The sequence below is a fragment of the Carassius auratus genome, unplaced genomic scaffold, assembly GCF_003368295.1.
Source record: "Carassius auratus strain Wakin unplaced genomic scaffold, ASM336829v1 scaf_tig00010098, whole genome shotgun sequence".
Classification (NCBI taxonomy): domain Eukaryota; kingdom Metazoa; phylum Chordata; class Actinopteri; order Cypriniformes; family Cyprinidae; genus Carassius; species Carassius auratus.
The window spans coordinates 25,827-43,776 of record NW_020524107.1 but is presented as its reverse complement, the minus strand read 5'-3'; the positions used below and the strand labels follow the sequence as shown (position 1 = coordinate 43,776).

The 17,950-nt window shown below is 36.7% G+C and overlaps 1 protein-coding gene across 1 annotated transcript; it reads left to right on the top strand.

Moving 5' to 3' along the window:
* Positions 1-2,328: 2,328 nt before the first annotated feature.
* LOC113072756 (SET and MYND domain-containing protein 4-like) lies at positions 2,329-8,760 on the top strand. Its single transcript, XM_026245719.1, has 11 exons — positions 2,329-2,439; positions 4,511-4,638; positions 4,837-4,981; positions 5,929-6,018; positions 6,150-7,071; positions 7,169-7,429; positions 7,516-7,688; positions 7,768-7,903; positions 7,987-8,103; positions 8,266-8,389; positions 8,446-8,760. Exons 1-11 carry the CDS (start codon positions 2,329-2,331, stop codon positions 8,594-8,596), a joined length of 2,358 nt encoding a protein of 785 aa, XP_026101504.1. The 3' UTR covers positions 8,597-8,760.
* Positions 8,761-17,950: the final 9,190 nt, after the last annotated feature.

The window sequence follows — 17,950 nt, the reverse complement described above, 5'->3', positions numbered from 1 at the left end:
TTCGGAGCCTGTTCGCGACTCGGTTGATTCAGATCGGCACTTCGGAGCCTGTTCGCGACTCGGTTGATTCAGATCGGGACTTCGGAGCATGTTCCCGACTCCGTTGATTCAGATCGGCACTTCGGAGCCTGTTCGCGACTCGGTTGATTCAGATCGGCACTTCGGAGCCTGTTCGCAACTCGGTTGATTCAGATCGGCACAACGGAGCCTGTTCGCAACTCGGTTGATTCAGATCGGGACTTCGTGGCATGTTTGAGATTTTTTTAAATTCAGATCTGGACATCGAAGCAGGAAGTGTTTGTCAAACAGTTGGTGATAAATGAATATTTGAACTTGAGGCTTTTTTTTTTTACCTGTCGATTCAGCATGTACATGGACCCACACACAAAGGTGGACACACTCTAGACGGGTGTGCCAGGTAGGGTGACCACCCGTCCCGCGTAGCGCGTGCGCGCACAGCGTTTGAAGCCCAATACATGCCTCCCACAAATTGAGACTGTGTCACGCATAATCAATGTTTGCTCAAAAAAAGTTGGTCGCTATATCTGGAGTCACCAACCCGTCGATCGCGGTCGACAAGACGATCTTGGAAGCATTTTAAGTCGATCGCGAAGATTTTTCAAAATCTGAGAAAAAAAAGGTGCGAGCCTCCTTGGAGTTGGGAGGTGCGAGCCTCCGCAGACTGCGCGCGCACCTCCCGAAACAGACGAGACATTTATACTTGACGCAACTGTTTTAGACTGAAAACCAGACCATACAACTGATTTAGACGCGGGTGCCGGTGTGATGAGATGTACTAATATCCGTCTGCTCGGGTATGATTGTTTCAGGCCTGTAATTGATTGATTATTGAGGTAGGTAATATTGATGGCACGGTTCGCTGAAATAAAAATAAAAAAACCAAACCGTTCGGTTCACCACACGGTTCGGCACTCGCTACAACTTAAATCTGACAAAGCATCTGTAATATCATCTGTAATATGGCTTGCTATAAATGGCACGTAAAAAAAAAAAACAGGGTTCAGCTAATAAATGTTTCTGTTGATGCATGCGCATTCTGGCTTCCCAGACATTACAAAAACATGAAAAAAAGATCTATATTGAGCAACTACAATTCATTTTAATCCTATAATTATATATTATAATTTATTAAAAGTGAATAAATTGTAATGAAAAATAAACAAAATGAAATAGCTAAAGTTCAAAATTATCGTATTTGGAAGAAAATTATTACATTTAACAATTAACTACATTTTGACACGACCTGCAAATGAACACTAGGAGTATGGTTGGACGGAAGCAGTGTGACAAAAATACTATCCCATAATTTTGCACAGTAATCTGACAATAAATGTGGCACACCCAGATTTTCATATGCACACCCAGAGTCTCTTTTCTGGCTACACTACTGGTTTGCCAAAATAGTTTATCCTAATGTGTAAAATAAGCAGAATGATTTTGAATCAAACTAATTTACAGCTTGAAAAGACGTCGGACTCAGATTAACACAATGCAAAGTTACTGTAATTTGCTTGCAAACTTATTTCTTGAAGACTTCTGTTCACAGTTCAAGGGTTTGGGAAAGATTATGAAGTGTTTTTTTTTTTTTTTTTTTTTTTTTTTTTTTTTACAAATTTTTATTCAGCAACAATGCATTAAATTAATCAAAATTGTCAGTAAAGACATTTACAATTTTATAAAGGATTTCTATTCAAAATAAATACTGTTCACCATTTTATTGATCATAGAATACTGAGAAAAAAAAATTCCATAAAGATATTAGGTTGCTATTTTCAAAATCGATAGGAAGAAAGTTTCTTGAGCACCTAATCAGTATATTAGAATGATTTCTAAAAGATCACGTGGCACTGAAGACTGGAGTAATGGCTGCTGTAAATTCAGCTTTTCATGTAAGAAATAAATAATATTTTCATATTTATTCAAACAGAAAAACTTAAATTGCAATAATATTTAACAATTTCAAATGTAGCTTCTATCTTGCAATTTTACTTCATATTTCTCAAATCTGCATTTATCCCACAATTTAAAATCATTTACATCTCACAATCTGACTGCTATTCCTCATTTAAAATTCATCTCATAATTACCTGTTTGCCCCGTGAAAGACATCTATGTTTATAAAGGTCTCAAATGATTTAAAGTTCAGTAATACCAAATACAATGAGATCACAGGCTTACTGTGTGTACCTACTGAAACAAAAGACAAATGTAAATGTTCCTCTGACCTCAGTGGGCCGTGAAGCTTAACTGAGCTAACTGGCTTTCACAACCCAGAAAATGAAATCAAACAGTCTGTTTGGACAGAACATGGATCAGGACTTCATTATCCCATGGCTGAACCAAATCTCACAAGACACACACAATAAAAACACAGGGAACCCGAGCCACGGTGTCTCGCCTGGTGGTGCGTGTGGCTTTGTATGAGAAAATGACTGTGTATTGACATGCATCCCCACACAACTAAAAATGTTTGTTCAGCTGTTTAACGCATTATGGTTCTCAGCTCTGATTAAAATGAGATCGTTCAAGCCCTAATTCTGTGCATAGACTGCATACACCAACTAAAAGCCATTCAATTACGTGATAGCACAACATTGTTATGCTCTGCAGGGTGCTGTTCACATCTGTTTGCTTGTGTTATTCCAGCAGGCACTGAAAACTGACTGGAGAAACTTAAATTTTCATTTATTGTTAGGGTTTATATAATCTAATCTCTCGCCATTTTCTACAATAGAAGCCCTTCTGCGGCTCCTACAGGTTTGTTTTAGTTAATGAAATGCATTCTGCACAACCAGTGTCTTCTGAGTACGTATATTAAACTTAACAGTGAAGTTCATTTATGAACTGACTTATATTTAGAAAAACTGAAGTGACTGTATGCAAATGAAGACTCATTAGTAAAGCACTTTCAAATAGAGAAAACTCTTAAGAAAGATGGTAATATCAGAAAAGCACTACGTTCTTGGAAAACATTTCATCCACAGGCAACAACAAAGACAGTCATGAAAATACAAGATGTGCAAAGTGCCCTAGATCACAAGGTGCATTAATAGCATCTACTGAAACAGAAGTATGAAACACAACAGCAGAACTTAAAGCTCTTATAGAGCAACAACCCTATTTGTGATAAGCACAATCTATCAGGACCTGACTGAAGCAGCTGCTTTCTAGATACAATACAACATTAATATTCATATGCAGACACAGTGACACTTCATCAAAGCAAGTTATGACAGTTAAATAATCCTCATTTAAAATGAAGATGAATATTATCTTATCTGCTGATAATGGTGCCAAAGATATCAAGTTCAGTCAGAGCAGTATGGCATTTTGTTGAGATGAAAAAAAGAAAGTGGCATAATCTATCTCTATATATAGTAATAATTAGATAAATAAATAAAAAGTGACCACAGATTAAGGAAGCGGTAGTGTTTTCTCTCTCTCTTTCTTTTTCCTCTTTCTTCGGAGTACAATTTCTCACATCAAACCAAAAAACAGACAAATTAGCCTTGCAAATCCTATAAATCCTTATGAAGGAGATTCAGACTTTCAATTCAAATTACTGGGACACTGAATAAACACTATTTATAATAATGTCATGGACAAAATCTAATATTCAGTGGAGAATCTGCATTATACCTAATCTGAAAGCATTGTCTCTGTAGACACAATTGATTCTTTAAACAGACCCTTTTCCCCACTGGAAATACAATAGCTAATGAAGTCTCTAGAGAGCTTGACCAGCAGAAGAGATATTAATGGAACAAAATGCATGGCGACAACTGAGACGCAATATTTTTTTTTTTCTCTAAAGAAGACAGTAACGTGGAACAATATTGCCACCTATTGGTAAAATTAACGCACCGTCCATCCTAGTGATTCTCACAGCATTTCCACTTTAAATACACGCATGTGTTGATGAATAAAGCAAGTTATCGTCGCTACGTGAATGCTATTGCAAAACAAGAAATTAAAATATGTGCGTAAATAAAAATAAAAAAATAAAAAAATAAAAATTATATTATATATATATATATATATATATATATATATATATATATATATATATATATATATATATATATATCTAAAATAAGATTCTTTTATTTCGTTATTTATATTTATATATATATATATATATATATATATATATATATATATATATATATATATATATATATATATATATATATATATATAAATAACGAAATAAAAGAATCTTATTTTAGATATTTTCTTGGAAGGGGTCTCAAAAAAGTGCTGTATTAAAGTATTTAAACGAATAAATAATAATTAATATTGATGAAAATATATTTGAATATATACCTGTATAAAAACATAAATATGCGTTCAGTACGAGTAACAGTTACAGGGCCTGTATTTTGAAAGTTGATAAAAGTTTAAACAGGAAGTCACTTTACTGCAGCGAAATCAAAAGCGTTTGAACAGTTTCGTGCCTTTTGTTTGTAGGGTTATAGCTCACTGACAGGATTTTTGTCCAGAGTGGGTTCTGTATGTCGAGCAGAAATGGACGGAACTGAAAACCGAAGGAACTGAGCGCTTTTGCCGTCTGACAGATATAGATGCCATATTCAACTACGGGCTGTCATTAATACGGTCAGCACTGTGGAATTAGATAAGTTAGATAAAGTGATTAATACTAAACTACTTTTTTTATATTATTGCTGCACGAGTTATTATACGTTATTCAGATGGAGTGGCAAAAATCTACAAATGTTTAAATATTAGCTATATATCCGTTTCTTAATAAATATAAATATTCTACCTACCTTTTGTCATTTGTCCATATTTTAGCCCAGAAGATCTCAATGCCTTTTCTAGACTCTCAGAGAAGTACTCCGTACAAAAATCTCCCGAGAGGGCACCTGAATTTAGACAGCAGGGAAACCTAAGCTTCAAAGTGAAGGATTATACATCCGCAGCATTGTATTATTCCAAGGTAATGAAAAGACGCGATCTAAACACCTGCTTCATATAACAGTACTTAAGTAAATGTAATATGTGTACAAAGTCGTTTTGTCGTCTTATTTTGGTGTGGTTAAAAATGTTCCCTTACTGCTGCTTAAGATGCATCAACCGCGTTAATTTCCACGAAAAGTTTCGACTTTGTTGCACTATTACCTGCCATTGCTTTATTTATTCAAGTAACCAAACATAGCTGTAGGAGGCTCAACCAATGAAGTGGGTTTGGCAAGGGCTTATGTTCTTGTCTGACCAATGAAAAATTTAATTGGAGCGGAGGAAACCTGTTTGATAGCAGTCTTTTGTGGCTCTTAAAGTGATAGTTCACCCCAAAATGAAAATTTTATGTTCATCTGCTTTACCCCCAGGGCATCCAAGATGTACAGTAGGTGACTTTGTTTCTTCTATAGAACACAAATCAATATTTTTAAGTCAAACTGTTGCAGTTTATCACTCTTATAATGTAAGTGGATGGGAAAAAACATACAATGGTTAAAAGAAAAAGAAAAAACCAAATTAGACACAAAACGATCACTCTGTGCAAGAAACTGAACAGTATTTATATAGTTTTTTTCTTACCTCTGATTCACGCAATATCTGAACTGTCAAAACTCTCCTGGGCGCATCCTTCTATGTATGTTCTCAGCAGGAGGTGCATTATGCCTTGTCTTGCTTTATGGCGAATCGCAGACTTATAAGTGCATTACTGCCACCTATCTCTCGAGTGAAAGAAGGCCTCACGCGCCTGCTTCTGAGAACACGCATAGAAGGACGAGCCAAGAATCTGTTGTGGAGGAACAGTGACATTGTGAATTTGCTGGTTTGAGCTTAATGTTTGCATTACACTGATAATGGTTTGGATTTCAAATGGCAGGTGGTACTGTGACCATAATATATTCCCACTCTCTCTGTTTGATTTTTTAGGGTGTTTGCTATGCTGACAAGAATACAGAAGAGATATCACTGTGCTATGCTAACCGTTCTGCTGCCCTCTTTTACCATGGACTCTACAGAGTAAGAGTCTGTCTTATGCATCACAAAACATTATTTTTTTTTTAGCCATTCAAATAAGAACATGGCACCTTATTAAATGCACAGCGGACGCATCTATACAAGTTTAAGTGATTATCTCCTTTTTTTTCCAGGAATGTCTTGAAGACATCCGGCGTGCTTTGGAGGCTGGTTACCCAAGCCATCTGCAGGACAAGCTGAGAGCTAGACAGACCGCATGCCTGAGCCAGCTTAAGAAACCTGAAAAATCCAACCAGACAACCACAAATAATCAAACACCACCATGCCAGAAAATCAGAAACACTAGGAGTTGTATTTCACCTGGTGTGACTGTATACTTTAGCCCTGAGAAAGGTCGTCACATATTAGCCACCGAAAATAAGACCGCTGGTGAGGTCATTCTGGAGGACGAGGCTTTCTGTTGTGTACTTATACCAGGAAAGACATTTAATACTGAAAACCGACACTGTCACCACTGCCTGAGCCAATCACTGAGCTTTGTGCCATGTCCAAACTGCAGTTACGTTCGGTACTGTGGAGAGAGCTGTCAAAAAGACGCTTGGCAGAGCTGGCACCGATGGGAGTGCCATATTGGAGCAGATCTGTTGGCCATTGGGGTTTTGGGACATCTTGCACTAAGAGTGGCCCTGAAAGCTGGACAAAACGAGGTCAAAAGGGTGAAAAAAAGCACTTCAGAAGAAGACCATGTGACATGTAGCTCTTATAAAAGTGATTTGCCAGTCAAGTTGAGTCTTGGAGATCCCTGTGGAGGAATTTCAGACTGTTATCACGGCAACACGTACATGAGCATCTATAGCCTTTTACCACATGTGGCACAACACTCCCCCAGCTCACGCTTCTTATTAGCGATTACCATGGCAATGCTTTATAGGAGACTGCAAGGTGGACCCCCACCGGACATGTGGGCATCTTGCGAGAACAAAGGAGTTAGTGGAACCTGGGAGCCTGAGATGAGTGTGTTGGGAGCCGCAGCTCTGAGACACATGATGCAGCTTAGGTGTAACGCTCAAGCAGTCACTGCTGTGATGGTCAAAGGTTCGACAGAACTCATGCTTAAACACAAACTGCAATTTAATACATTTGATTACTGAATATTCATTATTGTTGATCTTTTTTTTCTCAACTCTTACAGAAGAAAGTAGCATGGCTGTTCAGTCGAGTAGTGAAATCCGCATTGCCACAGCAATTTTTCCTGTTCTCAGCCTGCTTAACCACTCCTGCAGTCCAAACACAAACATCTCTTTCACCACAGGCTTTCAGACTGACCCACACAATCAGTTCGTTTGTTCTGAAGATAACGATGACCATCCCAAGAACTCTCACAGTTGTGTGAAAGCCACTATACGTGCTTCAAAAGATCTTACTCCAGGACAGGAGATTCTGCACTGTTATGGTATTATGTCATCTTGGGATTAAAATTTTTGGGGAATTTGGGGGGATTCATCCGGAAACAGCTGTCATAAATGTCATTTTTCTCAGGTCCTCACTGTAGCAGAATGGAGGTGAAGGAACGTCGGCGCCTCCTGCTGGAGCAGTACTATTTCCACTGTAACTGTCGAGCCTGTCAAAGAGACCTATTAGAAGGAAGCCAGAAAGCGACAGAAAACGCAGCCCCAGGGCTGAAGTGTGTAAAATGCGGAAAGCCTCTTCAGGTAAACTTTTGCAGAAAAGCACACCTGATCATTTAGGTGGTTCATTGTGTGGTATCTTAATGTATGGTGTACATTTCAGTCCCATATGGATGGGTACAAGTGCTCTTGGCCGTCCTGTGGTCATCAGATCACTAGTACTGATGTGCAGAACACACTAAAGGCTTTACAGAGTCTATTGGATAAGGCATTTCATCTCATGGAGCAACACAGATTAGGTACAGCCTCAATTTGAATCACAATCTATTTTGTGTATTTACAAAATATCCATAAGTATACATAATGTTTTCATGTTTTGCAGACGAGGCCCTAAAAATCCTAAAATCAGCTTCTTCTCAGGCAAACAGCATGCTAACAGAGATTCACCCTCTCCAAGGAGAGCTAGCAGATGTAACAGCTCGTGTGTACGCCACCACCGGTGAGAATAAGAGTCTAATGCAAATTGTACCTTTATGACACTGTAAGATATGTAAATGTTGTACAGCAGTGCTATATGGCCTTTTGAATAATTAAATAAGTAACATCTGAGTTCATAAAAGGAAAATGTATAGTATGATTATTATTATTAATTTTCTAACAGGTGAATGGAGTCTGGCTTCATCTAGTCTTAAGCGTAGCATTGTTGCCATTCAGGTCCAGTTCGGAGAGGACAGCATTGAGCTGGGACGACAGCTTTTTAAACTAGCACAGCTACATTTCAACGGGTAAGATCTCAATGTGTCAAACTCTCTGATGAGACTTCTTATACTCCTCACCTCAGCGTCACTTTTTCCTTTGACAGCGGAGACTGTGGTGCGGCTCTCTCTGTGATTCCCAGGGCCCATAAGCTCCTCTCTCTCCACTGTGGCCCTCACTGTGAAGAACTACAGGAACTGTGTGAAATGGAACGGTGTCTGCAAGGACTTCTGTGAAATGAAATAACATCTAAAACTTAATGATATTTTCAGCAAATGTGATACTCTCAAAGCCTGCTTTTCAGATTTCAGTATTAAAAGTTATGAATCAACAATGTGCTAGTTTATTGGAGTTCTTGGTGCCCCAGCTATTATTGCTTACTTCTTTGCAAAAAGAAAAGAAAAACTAATTTCTGGATGTAAAGAATTTATAATAAATATAATTTAAACCTGATTTCACCTCTAGATGGCGGTCTTTAACAACATCCATGTGTATATGTGCATGGCACATTTACGTGTAAAAAAAAAAAGACCTAATGCATCACTTTTAGACTATGATTGTACTCCATATTCCGATTTAGCCTGTTATTTGACATCATTAAAAGCTATTTGTAATTCATACTGTACCATCACGTCATAATATCCCTCAGGAAACACTTAAGAAAAAGTAGAATCCTGCGCTCTTGCATATTTAATGTGCTTCAGTACATAAACAACGGAAGGAGAACCTCTTAAAACATTTAGTTCATCATATTGCTGTCGGCTTATACAGTGGGATCCCTTGAAGTCAGATGTGCTAGAAGAAAATGTATCGCCAAACTCCCATTCAATAATACAAAAAGATCATACATTCAAGGAAAATTGTTGTGAATTAGTTATTAGGCTTAAACAGATTAATCTTGCCCACATTCACTCATCTCTCTACATTGGTTCAATAATCCATTAAAGGCCATTGATGCCACTGACATTTTATGTTGCTAATGGACTCTCACACAATTAAGAGTGTAGCCCATGGGACGATCTTTGTGCCCGCAAGAAAGTAAACCAGCCTCGATGTACTTCTTCAAAAAGAATAACAACTGGTAAATGGGAACACAAGCCAGTGGATTTAGCAGGTTCATCAGTCTTGCGACCATCGGCCTGTGTGAGGTTTTTGGATATGCTGTTTATTCCAATGGTTGGTTTGAGCCTCTGGTCAAGGTTCTTGCGTCGGTAAATCTGCAGGGGATAATGTGATTATATATCTCAGGAGAGCAGGCACTATGTGTGTGTTTGTGCGACCTCATGTTGACATTCGGGGCCGTTCAGACTCACAACAGGCAGATAATCATCGTGGCTGGATATGTGACCTCCATGTAAGAAACACATTTTATGCTTAAGGGCATGTTCATTATATTTTTATGGAATGAGATTAACATTTAATACCTTGGGAGATTAATCATAAGCTTAAAGGGCTTATCTGAAGTGGCTTATCAATACATTAAATAAAAATCAAATATATATATATATATATATATATATATATATATATATATATATATATATATATATATCCATTGATTGACTGATTCATTCATTCTTTCATGCGTTTTTATATTTTTGTGAGACTTAAAGGTGATTACAGTCCTGAGACTTCATTAAAGGAATCCAAAATGTCTTTAAAAAAATAGTTATAAAAAATAGTTTTAAGTGGAATTAACATCTGAAAAAGCAATATGTCAGTGTGACAAGTGGAGCGGGGCGGAGAGCTGTGGGAACGGAGCGAGGCCAGTGGAGTGATTGGGAAATGAGCGACACCTGCTCCACTCACCCGTCTCGCGTCCCACGGAGGAGATCAGAAGGATACAAAAGAGGAGCAACGACAGGGAAGGACGAGAGAGGACCAGGCCTGGGATTTGTTTTGTGTTTGGTTTTTATTTGTACGCGACAGTCATCCGCAAGGGGCTGTCGCGCTGTTTTGTGTTTATTATTAAACTTATTATTAAACTTTCACTTTACATATTCTGTAAAGAAACACTCATTTGTCATATGACATATTTTTCTAAATGTATACATAGCATGTGATTTACATGGTACGTACAGTTGGCACGGATTATCTACTTAAGACCTGGACAAATAAAATTAATGCCATATAATTGGGGTAAGGCAATGTCTATGTCAACATATTACGCAGTAAAACGACTGCAAAAAGCATGATTTAAAGTTCAGATACAGGTTTTTACGAAACAAAAGTTGTATACAATCATAAACTTAAAATTTTAACCTTTAAACAAATTTTTATGTATGAGTCAATAGTTTTAATTACATTCATTTAAACAATTCTTAGCAATCAATTATTATGTTAATTTAATAACACATAAATATATATTGGTGTCTGAATTGTTTCGATTTTTTTAATTAATTAGCAATAGATTACTGTCGATCCACCAGGTCACATTTACAAATGCTTGATTGCTGCTTAAAAATATAGCTCGATTTTTCGAATTGGTCTGAAGAAAAACAGAAGACAGGATTTTGAAAAAATGCACATTTATTCACTGCCAGCAGATGGCGCTTTCAGAACAGCAGAGAAACAGTGGTTTACTCTGCGACAGCAGAACTCAAAACAGTGCAGCACCTGACTTTGAAACATGCAGCACCCATGTTTAACCAATGAAAACATAGCCTTTTGAAGTTCAAAGGCCACATTAAGCCATATGGTCTTTCTGTCCCCAAATTTAAGACCTCCTGAAATCATAATTAAGACCCACAGAAACCCTGTGACCTAAGCAGATTGACACCTGCATCTCCCGCTCTTTTGTTTGCAGTGCAGGGGCTTCTGTAGCAGCAGAAATGCCCGCCACTTTATATCAGGTGGATTTATCCGTCTCCTCAGGCTTTTGCATTTATCCTCACACTGTCTACATGGATTAAAGCCCAACTGAGCAATACACAGTGTGTCCCAGTATGCAATGCTTACTGCGCAAGTCAACAAAATATAATCTACAGCAGCCTCAAACGTATTTGGACACCCAAGCCACACTTAAAAATGTACAAATTTAATTTCATTAGATATAAGATATAAAACCAGTGGGATTAAATTATGCAAGATGCTTTGCTCAAAACTAAAATTCACTTTCTGAACCATTTTTGCAATGATAATTTATTAATAATAATAATAATAACAAAACAATAATATGAGAGTTTAATTATTAATTTATTTGTTGGGGGGAAATTGCCCCAATGACTTTTAAGAAGTATTTTTATTTTCTTTCTTGTTTTTATTTGCATAATTATTCTGTACTGATTTTAGGAGGAATTTCCAGAATGGATTTAAACATAGTAATGTGTTCAACTTAAACAGACCTGAATTCTACACTTAGCTATTGAATTGCTTTCAGTCTCAAATGCCGTCTTGGTCTTTTATTTATCGGATAGCTTTCTGATCAGTAAAAATGCATGAAGTAATCAAGCATTTATACAACATTTATACAAAATCTTTTTTGAAATTTGAATTATATATATGTAATCCTAAATATAGTTTAAATATAATTAAAAACACATCTATTTATGAAACATTTTAAGAGTGCTTAAGTGTTCAAATACTTTTCGGGGCCATAAATGCTTCTTAGCTTCTGTTGATAATGAAAAGGCATCTATCACGTCTCTTATAGATCATTGGCACATCCTGCTGTGTGTCTGGCCTGGGTTCGTGCCACCACGTAATTCCATCAGGTAACCAGACCTGATTATGTAAACTGTCTGCATGCAGGTTTTATGATATACATGAAAGAGTCGATCTCATTGGCTGATTTGTCAGATTTGTGTGCGTAAGAGTGTGTGTTTTGCTGATGTCAGTGTCTCAAACTCTCTCTGCTGGGGAGATGAGTGAGCGGTCCCACCAAGCACAACACTTGGCTGTCAATCAAACACAGCAATTTATAAGCCAAGGTCACGACAGGCAGCGAGCAAGAGTGAGAGAGGCAGTCAAAGAGCTTCTGCCATCCCTTCAGAAAATATGATCAAACTATGAAGATGTTTGTAAATATCTAACTGATTAATCATAATACTATGATATCCGTTATATCTGATATGAATCTATAATACAGAATACAGAATAAAACATGCAGAATCTGAAAATGCTGTGAACATTTACTCAACATTCATTTTGTTACAAAAGCTGCATGAGGTTCTATGTTGCTTTTCTGTCATTTTGAGTTTGACAGTCCTAGTTCAGTTAAATGTCAAAAAAAATTATATATGGAACTATGTGTGTAAGTAAATGATAACAGAACTCATTTTGGGGTGAACTGTTACTTAAAACAGGTTTCCATTTATGCTTAATTAACAGATATTGTATAACAGGCTGTATATAACACAATCAATAACCTGGATCATAATGCATCAGCTGAGGTTTCTGTATTCAGACCTGCAACGCCTTGGTCATTTGAAACATGAGCGGAAGAAAAAATTATATTTAATAATTATAATTATAATAAGACTATATATATAATAGATTAAATTAAAAATTATATTAAATTAAATGTATGCATTTAGCAGACGCTTTTATCCAAAGCGACTTACAGTGCATTATAATATTAATATAAAGAAAAATGAGATTACATAACAACAATATAGACTAGTGTGTGTCACACAATTCTAATATCAAAGACTATAGAATAATTAAAAGGACTTTGCTAATATGCTGATTTGTTGCTCAAGAAATATTTCTTATTATCATCTTATACTGTATGTTGAATATAGTTGCTTAATATTTTTGTGAAAACCATGATATACCGTTCAAAATTTGGGCAAGTAAGACTTAAATAAAAATCAATTAATTCATCAATTAATTAATTAGTTAATTTTAGTAATTAATATATTTAATTGCAATAAACTGACCAAAAGTGACCAAAAAAGGCATTTGTATTGTAACCAAAGTTTATTTGGTTCCACTTTATATTAAGTGGCCTTAACCACTATATATTTACATTTAAATTCAATTCAACATCGATAATATGAACCATTATTGATAATTTCGTACCAATAATGACTGAGAGGCAAATCAGCAATGATTTGAGGATCATGTGACTCTGAAGACTGGAGGAATGGCTGCTGAAAATTCAGCTTTGCATCACAGAAATTAGATTTTAAAATAAAATTCAGTTTTTATACTTTTCAGCTGTTATAACAATTTACAATATTACAGATTTTACAGTTTTTACTAAATAAATGGCAATTATAATTATTAAAAAAGCAGTAATAGGATATCATGTCATGCAGAGGTGCTAAATATTAACACATTGTTCATTACACTATCTCTGACCTTATTTTTCATCTTTTTTTAGTAAGCTCACTGACACATAATGGCTGATAAAGCAGTTTTAATCTCCTCTCCATGTGCATAATAAAGTCTTCATTACTCTCCTCATTAAAGTCATTATTTTAATGTATGAGCCAAACTCACTAATTGACGGGTCTAAGGGCCATTAAAGTTTAATCAAGCTACATTTTTCCAGCAAAATGGGAGGGTGCTAGCTTGAGCAGAGACTGATTTAATAAGGTTTCAGTGTTGTCTAATAATTTATCTATCTATCTATCTATCTATCTATCTATCTATCTATCTATCTATCTGTCTGTCTTCTTTAAAAAACAATGAGATGCTGCTCATATTTGTATGTCAAGATTGAATGCGGCGCTCTTCAGCTCTATACTGTAGCACACTGAGCTATATTAACCAGCTCTCTGGGCAAAAAACCAGGTCAGCAGAAAAGAATGAAAGAGAGAATTAGAGAGGGGAAACTGAGTCAAGTTTATTTGAAAGGTGATGTAATTTCAGCTGCAGTTTTCTAAAATTGGAAGTTTAGGAAGGACAGAGCAAATCCCAAGAATATCATGTACAGTCATCAGATCTCCTCTATCAGAAACGCAGGCAACATAAAGTTCTCATTTGGTTTGTTGGGTTATGTTTTTTTTGTTTGTTTTTTTTTCCAGCAATAATGGATATTTAGAAATAGAGTTCATTATAGTTGGGTAATTCGAATTTTTGAGTTTCATTTGTTCCAATAGCAAAAGAAAAATAGCATTTCTGACTTCACAAAAGAGGTAAAAACCATCAAAAAATTTATTGCATTCATTTAAAGAGAGAAAGATGTCAAATTTGTAGTCACTCACTCAGCTGTTGTATTAAACACTCATGCAGTAGCATTTACTAGTTTTCTGTAATTTAATTACAAGCTGATAAAACACAAAGTAGTGAACACGAAATACAAAAAATTGTGCTTGATCAATTATGCTGATAACCATGGAAACACATGATCAGTCTGTGAAAAGGGTCGATGGTTTTAAACAATCTGGCCAATTTCAGTTACTTGTCCTCAAGAGATCATCATATTTTGATTACTTAATTACTTTTTCAAATAGTTCCTGTGCACAGTTAATGTTGGTGTAAATGATGTCTCTTCTCTTAATCTATTTCCTGTTGAACAGATGTCTTTTCATTCAGGTGTAGTCCCTGAAGCTCTCTGTGATGAAGGAGGACACTTCTTCACTGAGCAAACACGAGTTCTACACAGCCACATAAATAATTGAATTTGTGCGCAGACACTGCCCAGGCCACACATCAGTCCCACCGAGGTCACTTCCGAGTCCCACCCGTGGAAAGCAAGCTCCACTTGTCTTCAGCATCCAGGAGAAAAACAATGAGAAATGCAACATTTTTGATTTTAGCCCCTTTCCTTTCCTATCCTGTTTTCGAGAGGAAATGGTAATATAAAAATAAAAAATAAAGAATAAAATTACACTATCGCTCCTAGCGCTCAAAATAGTACTCAAATTAATGCAAAAAACTGTAAACACTATCAACCATCAGAATGACAGAAAATATGAAGTTGTTTGCTACTTTTCACATTTTAGGGAAGTTTTTGGGGGGGGGGGGGGGGGGGGGGTCAAATTTAGTGATGTGTTACAGTACATTACAGTAATTATTTTATGGTTGTCCTGATTTCAAGGTTAGAGTTATGGCAAGTGACAGAAAAAAAAAATGCAAACATGACCCAGATGTTTTCTGCTTTTAGATAAACTTCTGTTTATTCTGTTTACTGTATTTAAAGTTTTTCTTTAAGTATTATCCTTTGAAATTTGTAAATTAAATTATACATTCTGAATACTTTTGTCATTCAGACCAAAACTTTTGATATCTTACTGCTTTTATTGTTTTCACAAGTTTAATAAAGCTGTATCATAGCCTGCATGTAATATGAAAAATCTTTTTTTTTTGGGTGGGGGGGGGGAGAGAGACCAGAAATCATGCAAGCTTGTGCATGTCGGTGGTACCAGAAATCTGTAATTAGGCTAATGCCAACTGTGTCTTTGTGTAACTGTGAATTTAGTTTGTTAAACCACTTGATGAAATACATACATTTTGTAGAGGGAAGTAAATACACATCAGTTCTGTTGCTCTTTCTATCTTGTTCATCAGCTGAGCATTGCCAAGAAGCATCAGGAGCAGCAGATGTTGTTGTCCTAAAGGTGTCAACCTGCATTTAGAAGCCATTTATGTCAGAAGCTGAATGAGATGCATTATCAGATGGTCATGTTGGAACACATAACCAGATGATACTGAGCCACGCTGCCCGTCTGGACGCAGCTTGCTCCGTTACAACTGTGGATGACTAATTAATGCCTCTTTGACAGGTGACACTTTTTTATAAGTATCTGTTACTCTCCAGCCAATAGGCTGGTATATGCATCCAGAGTGACCAAGCAAAGATGGATTCCACCTCCATTATTAATTCCCGTGGTTTAGGAGTAGTGTTTAAGTAGTGTGTCTCTCTGCACTCCTGCAGTGTTCCTCTGGGCCTGGGACTACGCTTGAAAGACCCGGTTTGATTACAACCTCAGGGGCCTTTGCCTCGCTGTAGATGTATGGAGAATAGGAACGTAGAAGGAATTCCTTTGAATTTTTATAAATTGGAAAGTGATTAGAAGGGTTTTTAGTCCGTCTCTGGGACGGGAGATACATGACACCTGTGAATGATGAGATTGATCGATGCGATGATTGATTTTCTTCATAAAATCCATTTGGAAAGGGTAGTTTGGAGGATTGTGTGTCTAATTCTCACTTCCTTTAATAGGGATGCTTGATCTATAAGAATCAATGACCTTGAGCGTGAAGCAAAAGGACGTGTGATTCCCGTGGAGTGTGAGATATAAATGACCTTTTGATTGATGAGAAGCGTGTACCTGCATTGGTGCTTTATCAGGGCAGAGCAGTTTGTCATGCAGACAGCCAATTTTAAATTTACGTGGTGGTGCGTGATGAATGAAAAACCTCCTGATGAAGATATAGCTTGCGTGTGTGCCAGAATAGCATACCACGGGGCAGAGTCCTTCAACTCCTCACCCTTTTCTTAGAGGCAGATCTGAAGGACTCAAGCAATGGGAGGGACAGAATGAACAGCATTTACCCACAAATCCTTGCCTTTTGGGACATATGCGCTCCCCTGATGTGAAGCCAATGGGAGCGCACTGTAAACACATGAGCTTGAATCTCCACTGACTCTTCGCTTCTGTAGGTCACTTTCATCACTGATACTTTCTGCATATAAACTTCTCATTGCCACTGCAAGCCTCCAGAAGTTTCTAGAAGTCTTACAGGTAAACCTGGAACCTTACCAAGCATAAAAAAAACTGTCAAAATATAAACCTGCACGGCAAATAGTAATGAAAAGGGAAAGGGATTTCACTGCGTATATCTTATTTTGGTATGGTGACAGCTCTTCAAGTGAAGTGAAAATGTTCAGATGTCTATCAGAAAAAAAAAATGATTCTGATATATTATTAATAGTATTTTATGGTATGTCATTCTGATATAAATGCATTGCTGAAATAATAATGTATTCATAGAAATAAAGCTGCAAATAATTTCCACAATCATTTTACATACATAAACATATTAGGGACGCAACAATACAGTTAGCCCATGGTTCAATACATACCTCAGTTCTTTTAACCACGCTTTTCGGTTCGGTTCAGATGGATTGACAACATTTTTTTTGTTATTCTATGCTTAGGCAATAGGTACGAAATAAAAACGATTATTTAAATAAGTACACAGAAAGCTTTATTTATTTATTTTTTTTTTACAAGGCTACCGATTTGTTTTCCTACCGTCTGCATGTATTCAGAACGTAAGAGCATCTCATATTGAGCAGTTTTATATGCAACTATAATATGGATCTGAATAAACATTTGTACGTCTGTTGACATGTCCTTGTTTTAAGGAGCTAGGCTTTTGAAGCGCAAGACCACAAAGTGATGAGTATGTACATATCATTTTTAAATTCTGCTGACAGTATGGCAGAAGTTCAGATCTACAAATCACTAGTGGCTGGCACCCTTGTTTCCATCAAGCCTGCGGGTCAATGTGACAGCTGTAGTGTTATAATCACAAGGTTTCTCATCTGTGTTTTGGTAATCACATGTAGACACAGTCTGACATTCTGGTTGAGTACAGATCTTTGCAGATGTCCCCATGTGATTTCCTCTTTCTCTGCCAGCCAAGAAGAAGCACCTCGAGTTAATGAGGAAAAAACCCCTCTGTTAATGCTT

Bases quoted from the DNA above. Each gene is read 5' to 3' on its own strand.
- LOC113072756 (XM_026245719.1), top strand. From the start codon at position 2,329: ATGGATCAGGACTTCATTATCCCATGGCTGAACCAAATCTCACAAGAC. The intron at 4,639-4,836 runs GTCAGCACTGTG...TCCATATTTTAG, and splicing joins TACGGGCTGTCATTAATACG to CCCAGAAGATCTCAATGCCT. The intron at 4,982-5,928 runs GTAATGAAAAGA...TTGATTTTTTAG, and splicing joins CAGCATTGTATTATTCCAAG to GGTGTTTGCTATGCTGACAA.